At 47.1% G+C, this 7,543-nt stretch overlaps 1 protein-coding gene across 2 annotated transcripts in view; it reads right to left on the reverse strand.

Annotated features, from left to right (window-relative positions):
* Positions 1-4,137, reverse strand: part of LOC137350616 (sorting nexin-27-like) — a 107,570-nt gene extending 103,433 nt beyond the window's left edge. For both annotated transcript variants that reach the window (XM_068015356.1, XM_068015357.1), the window contains exon 1: positions 3,836-4,137. In XM_068015356.1, the coding sequence (XP_067871457.1) occupies positions 3,836-4,107 (272 nt within the window). In that variant the 5' untranslated portion in view covers positions 4,108-4,137. The remainder of the gene's footprint in view (positions 1-3,835) is intronic.
* Positions 4,138-7,543: the final 3,406 nt, after the last annotated feature.

Below are 7,543 nucleotides of genomic sequence, written 5' to 3' on the forward strand. Positions count from 1 at the left end.
CCCTTAATCAGTGCCAGCACAAGAATTATTTCCATCTATCAGATCTGAATGAGGCTGAAGCCTCACGAACGAAACAAGACGGCGCTGTTATTTTAATGGGCTGATGGCACATGAGACCAATCCACTGATGGAGCATGGACACAGGGACAGGGAGCAGTACCCACAGAGCTGAATTCCTGATCTCAGCCCTGTTACCACTATGAAGGAGGGGCTACTCACAGGAAGGGATGGGCATTAATCCCTGGACAACAAATGGCTCTTGGGCAACTGCTAGTGGCCAATTTCAAAGAGCAGAGGCCTGTGGGGCAAGTTATTGGCCACCTTAACCCCAGTGTGCCGAGCTCAAGGGAGCGGGATGAGGGCCTGTGCGAAAAAGACGACCAAATGTGGCGGACTGAAACTGTGAACTTCTATAGTTCCCAAAACAACTTTTAAATTGGTGCGCTTTTTCCAAAGGCCCCTATGCCAAGGCTTTTTTTTTTAATGGTTGTGTGTTAACAAATGGCCAAACCACTTCAGCACTTTAGGGACTGGCTTGCTTCTGTCACTAGCACATCCTGCCTGAGAAATAGGGACCAGCAGTAATGGGGAACATACTGCCCATTGCCCTACCTGTATACACAAGAGCTTAGAACCCTCGAAAAAGGTCATTTGACCCAACCGATCGCCATCAGTGTTTTCACTCCACACAAGTAAATAGTTGCAGAATCCTACAGGAGACAGCCATTTGACCCATTGGGCTTGTGCTATCTCCTTCAAAGAGCTATCCAGTTAAAGCTACTACTCAGTTTCCCCATAGCCTATCACACTTAGCTGCCCAACTTCCATATCACTTCCATCCCAAAAACGTATTAAAACAAGAGGGGCACCCACGTGGGATGGAATTTGAATTATTCAATTGATCTCGCCCTTATACTTCACAACTACAAAATGGGTTAAACCATTCATACTATAACAGAGCAGGAGCATCCAAGTTATTTGTCTTTGTAGGCTGCATAGGTGCATGTCAGTGAGCCTCTGCAGTTAATGCAAAGTTCAAAGCTACACTGTCACTAATGTGCAGACATCTCAGATGTTGACATGGACTGGTACTGGTGTTCTGATTTACAATTCATCTTCCAATGAGGCAGTGACTTAAATGATCTCCAACACTCCTGAGTTGCAAAATCCGAACAGAACACAAATGATGCAGACTCACGAGTCAAAAAGGCAGCAGTTTGAACACTTTGGATTGAGAAGACTCCATGAACTTCAGTTCATGCAAAACTCTGCTACTCAGATCCCAACTGGCACCAAGTTCTGTTCCACCCAGTGCTCACTGACCTGCATTGTCTCCCAGTCCAGCAACATTGCCAATTTAACTTCTCACCCTTGCGATCAAATTCCTCCATGGCCTCATCCCTCACTATCTCTGTAACCTCCGCCAACCCTATAACTCTCCGAGAATAATGCATTCCTCCAGTTCTGGCTTCTTGTGCATTCCTGATTTCCTTTTCCCCAGCACTCGCGACCGTGCCTTCAACTGCCCAAGATCCAAGCTCGGGAATTCCCTCCCCTAAACCCCTCCACCGCTCTCTCCTTCAAGATGCCCCTTAAAACCCACATATTTGACCAAGCTTTTGGTCATGTGTCCTAAAGCCCCCTTATGTGGCATGTCAATTTTTGTTTGCTGGTGCTGTGAAGCGCGTTGCGCTAGCTAAAGGTGCTGTTGCTGCAGAAAAAATAGCAAATATCAAATAGTAACAGCGAGACGCGAGAAACTGGAACTCTATACTCGAACGGAGAAGGGCAAGAGAAGATCCAAGAGATATTATGAGGGATTTTTAATAACGAAAATTGTGAAAAACTATTTCCCGCTGGTGAATGAGTCAGTAACTAGGGAGTGTCAAGCTAACAAGGGAATTAGGAGAACTAATTATTTTTGTACAAAGATTGTTCAAGTATGGAATGCCCTGCCAGGATAGACGCACTATCCACAATAGCTTATAGAAGGGAAGTGACCACAACTCAAAAAAAAAAGAAAAAATCTGTAAACGGAAGAGGAAAGGGCAGGGGCATGAACAAGCAGAGAGCTCTTTCAGAGGTGACTGACCAGACACCTCCTGCACTGCACTGTTCTATTATTTCATGATAGCTTTTCATAAATTGATAATGTGAAGATCAGCAGAATAGCCTAATATTGCAGCCTTCTCATGTAACCAATCTTTGATGTCTCAGAACCAACTGTATAATTATTATACATGATATCTCTGGCTAAGCAGGTGAAACTGCAACTAATTTGGTTTCCAATGGCAACCTGTTCAACTCTGTTCTGGTCATTTAATTAGAGATCCTCAAAGAAGTTATTTCCTTATAAACCTCAAACCATCAATGTATATTTCAGTTGGGCAATATTAATTTTATCAATTAAATCAATTAAAGGAGGAGCCACACACCAAGATCTGAGTTTTTAAAAATGCCCCACTCCTTTTACCAGCCAGGTTCAGCTTCCGCTTTTAATGAACTGACTGCTGTATTCATCCCTTTTTTCTTGCAATTTCCCTCCAAAACATCCAAATGCCTTGGACATGCCTAGGAGGGAAAACAATGTACCGGAAGGGGCTCCCGCGTCTGCCCCCACCCTGCCTACAACAGAGAAGGATGCTGCTTCTGTAAGAGGTAAATGGCAGTACACCAGTAGCAGGGCAGTCACAGTTCAGGAAGCTACAGCAATAGATCACAATTAAGTCAAAACAAAAACGTCAAGGTCTGAGAAATATGTCAAATAAAACTTCTAAAATCATACAAACGTACAGTTGGTGGCTAAAATCAGTAAAACAGCAGTCAATGTTAGAGAACAAGCTCCCAACAGACAATTTTGTTCCCACAATTAACAAACCACAAGAGGGAGAGAGTAAAGCACGGATACCCGGAGGGGAAGTTTCCATAACACGATACAGAGAGAACCTCATGTATCAGATTACAGAAACAATGTAAAATTATACAGTGCCTTCATAGTCTGATTATTAGGTTTGTTACATGAAAGTAACATGGCTGAGACAGGACGCACACCATCAAGCCCCTTCATTAGGACAGTCGGGGCAGGTCCAAGGGAGCCAGTAAGAGAGGGGTGAGGGAGCTGGTAAAGAGAATTGGGGCAAGAGGGCAGCCATTAAAAGGGAAAGACCCAGAGTGGAGGGGGATTGGGAAAAGGGGGGAGTGGAAGGGAGGGGCGGGGCACGCACGGGGCAAGTAGGGAGGGGCACGTGTGGGCGCAAGCAGGAAGGGGCACGCGTGCAGGGAGGGGCACACACAGGGACAGGCACATGCAGTGGCAAGCAGGCAGGGCGCACACAGGAGCAAGCTGGGAGAGAGGGCATGAGGGGGGGGTAGGGGATATGGGGGAAGTATGTGAGGGAAAAGGAATGGACGGGTTTATCTGAGGGAATGGGGTGGTGAGGAACGGATGTGGGGAGGTGTGAGAGGGAGAAAAAAAAAAGAGATGATACAGGGTTGTGCCAGGGGAAGAGGTGGTGGTGAGGGGGCGTGTGAGGAGTAGGGAAGGTATGAGAAGGGTTGGGGTGAGATGTCGGCTCCCTCAAACAAATACTCCCCAGCCTGGAGCCGTAATCCAGCTCCCCATCTCCTCATTCCAGGGGAGGGGGTGTGGAAGAAAGAAAAACAGAAACCACCCCGCCCCCCCCCCCGGGGAGAGGCTACACTCAGACCCCACTTTAATATTTGCCGGTTAACCGGCCGTGGCCCGCTTCGTTCCCGGACGGGGTTGCTGTTTTTTCCCCTTCCCCTAGCTGCCAGGCCGGTTAGCGGGGCCGGGGGCCGCCGCCGGGTTACTTACACTTCCAGAATACGATCTCCTTTGCGGACGCCGGCTCGCTCAGCCGCTCCGCCCGGTAAGACGGCGCTGACGTGCTGGAGCGGCGCGTACAGCTCGCCGTTGATGCTCCTCAGCTGCCCGCCTTCGCTCACCTGGCCCCGCACGTTGAAACCGTAACCGGTTTCCGACTTGATGATCTTGACCAGCCGCGGGCCCCGGCTCGGGTTAGTGGGCGTCGGCGCCTCAGAGTCGGAGCCGGAGCCCAGCTGCCTGCCGCCGACCTCGTCCGCCATCTTCCAGCACGGACATCACACACTGTTGCACACGCTCACATCATCACGTGAACGGTTATTTTTTTAAAAAAAATCACCAACGGCGGAACCCAAGAGACAGGCCTCGGCTCCCGCCGGACGCCTTGCTGTGACGCACAAATCTTCACACCCTGCCTTTGCCATGCTGGGTCGGCGGCCATCTTTGATTAAGGCAACCAGGCAACTCAAAGGCAGACTGATCTGATGAACTTTCACCAGTTAAGAGAAATAAATTGTAGGCAGAGAAAATATGTCTTTAATGAGCATGTACCAGTTTTCCCATTGCTGAGAGGAGGCTCCCCAGGTGTGAGAAATTATCCACATTGTCCAGTGGTTCACCGTGGATCTTGATAGTCGGTGGGCAGTGTTGCGCTGTGGAAGCAGGCTGATAGAGGACCTTTGTCTTCTGGATGTTTAGCTTAAGGCCCATTCTCAACCTACCCTGTCAAATTCCTTAATCATCTTAAACACATCAATTAGATCACCCCCTCCTTCTCTGCTTAAGGGAATACAAGCCTAGTCCAATGCAACCTATTCTCATAATTTAACTTTCTTAGCCCTGGCATCATTATTGTGTCTCTGTGCTGCACCCCCTCCAAGGGCAGTATTTTATAGGACCTTCAGAGTGAATTCTAGTCTGAACTTTTCATTCAATAATTTGTAGCCAGTCTTTCTATGTTTTTCTAGCTTGGCCATTTGCTTGTCATTCCTATGTTGGAAGCTTGCCATTCTCTTGCCTTGACAGAGCAGCTGACTGTACACCTCCCAACCTAGCAATCTCTCACACCGTCTGCTACTAAACTTCACGTAATGACCAACGCAGCAACGGAACTGAAATAATTTCTAATGATTGATAGAAGAGCTGAGTCCGTCAGCTGACTGTAGTGCTGGTTCAACGAAATGCCGAGGAGGACACCGAGTTGGGAGAGACTGCACGGAATTGTCAGTGGTGAGGTCAAATTGGTTTACTTGCCTCCATTTGGAGCTGAAACTCAATGCTGGAACGCAAAGTGAGTAAGTTATGCTTAAACTGTACAGAGTTCTGGACAGATCCCATCAGGAGTTCTGCATTCAATTCTGGATTGGTTCCTACCAACTGCACATGCGCTGCGTTCTGCAGTGCCAGGTCTGGTTGGCGCATGCGCAGATGACGTCATCGCGTAACGCAGGCAGATGGGGTTGGCACATGCGCAGATGACATCATTGCAACGTGGCAGATGGTGGGGGGATCCGGGCCGGACAGAGCAGGGGTGAAGGGGGAGGGGGTCTAGGGAGCGGGTAGAGAGCGAGTGCGGGGAGAGCGCAGCCGAAGACCTTGCTGGTGGCGGGTGCGCTCTCCTCCTTAACCCCCCCCCCCCCCCACCGCCCGCTCCCTCCCTCCCCTCCCCGGCCCGCTCCCTCCCTCCCCTCCGGCCATTGTGTACTGCCATGTGTTTAGGTTGCCATCATGTGATTATTTGAGCAGCGCCATCTTTAATCCTGGCAGCTGCCTGTCGTCACAGACTGTGACATTTTAGTGGTACAGGCTGCATTTATGCATGTGCCATTGCAGTGCCACCTAGTGGTGGCATTGTCAGCAAACACAGCCGTTTAAGAAAGAAAGAAATTCCATTTACACTGCACCTTTTACAACTTCTGAACATCCCAACCAATGACCTTCTTTTGAAGTTTTGTCCATGTTGTAATGTAGGGAAATATAAAATAACAAAAGAGAAACTCCTGTTATGGACAGGTAGGTGATGGCATGGCTGGTTTCCACTGTCCACCTCCCAACTGACCATAGACAGTGTTTTTGTTTATATTAGTGTTTCAGCTCCTGTGCTTTGTTGGCCAAATAAACAGGCAATGACAGGTTTTCTCGTAGCTTTAAAACAGAAGATTAAATATTTTTTGAACAATATTCATCACCCAAACCATTCGCAACACCGCCCATGCACGCATTCACTCTCACATGCACACACAAGAGAAGATAGATAGAAGATAAAGGATAAGAGGCGTTAAGAGCTCAAGGTGTAAAAGTCTACTGTTTTCAGGAAAAACCTATTGGATCCTCATTGAAGGTATATTTAAAGATGCAGGCCTGTTTGCTGGTTGTCTTGTATTTTCTGGGTTGCTGAAGACTTCTGGCTGTTCACCAGTTTGAAGATGGTGCTGATTCCTTGGTTCAGTTTTCGCAGGTGGAGGAGTGATTTTAAAAGGCAGTTGGTTTTCAACTTGTCTCAGCAGGATTCAAAGGTCTTGACTGGAATTGATCTCTCTCTCTCTCTCTCTCTCTCTCTCTCAGCCTTGTGCTGGAATTCAAGATGGCTTTCAAATTTGACTGTGTAGCTGGAGAGCCTAGACTGATGTTGATGACTGATGTTCTGTACTGGAAATACTCCTTTGTTCTTCAAAACGATTACCTTTGAAGCTGAACTCATAAGTGTTAGTTTCATCCATATGACTTTAGGTCTCAGTTCTTGATGGGCTGGTACAATAGCTTTTGATGGCCCCATTTTGATAAAATGAGGGCTGTTCACACTCTATTGTGGTGAAGGGTAGCTGGAGACATAGAGTCTGAAGAATGCCTTTGTCTTAGTTGGTTTTGTGTATAGGTCACATCCATGTGTGATAAGCTGGCTCATTTCCGTGCAGATGGGGCTAATTGGTTTTATCTCTAGTAGACATGGATGTGTGTTTTAGTGCAGTAGGTAGTGTGCATCATGTGATGTGTCCACCATTTTATTGACAGCAAATGTACCAATCTTTTAAAATTGTTTTAACTCTTCATAACTCTTCAGCTTGTTTCTATATTTTCATCTTCTCCTGAGCGTAACACTCCTGTGATTTTCTCAGGGATAATGTACAAATTGCATGAAATGACAGTTGCAGGAGATAAGCTGCTTGTAGGTTCTGTTTTTTTTTGTGGTTTGGTTGCGGAATCTTTCAGATTTGTGCTTCCTCTGTTTGTTTCAAAATTCTATTCCGTTTCTCCTTTAGTTTGCGATTTCTTTGGTGATTCCCCCTTCAGTGTCTTTCGTGGTTCTCCTTTCTGTTGTTTCGGTACACAAATTAAAATAAAAATCTGTTTCAATTACCCTTTTTATATTCTGTTGCTTTTTATTTTGTCATGATTCGTTTATTGGTGTCCATTGTGCTTCCTGGATGGTGCTGAGCTTCTTGAACGTGGTTGGAGATGCACTCATCCAGGCAACTGGAGAGTATTCCATCACACTCCTGGCTTGTGCCAAGGCTTTGGGGAGTCAGCTCTTGAAGAATGGAAGTAAGGATCCTGTCGCACTCTCCCAGATGACCTAGGCTGAGCAAGAAAGCCCCTATAGTATTTGTTAACCTCTCCAGCTGATGGAGATTGAGCACACTCAGCTTCCAAGCAACGCTTTGTCATTGGACCACCTCCCAGATCAACTAAAGAAGGAAC

This window comes from Heterodontus francisci, chromosome 35 (assembly GCF_036365525.1).
Source record: "Heterodontus francisci isolate sHetFra1 chromosome 35, sHetFra1.hap1, whole genome shotgun sequence".
NCBI lineage: Eukaryota > Metazoa > Chordata > Chondrichthyes > Heterodontiformes > Heterodontidae > Heterodontus > Heterodontus francisci.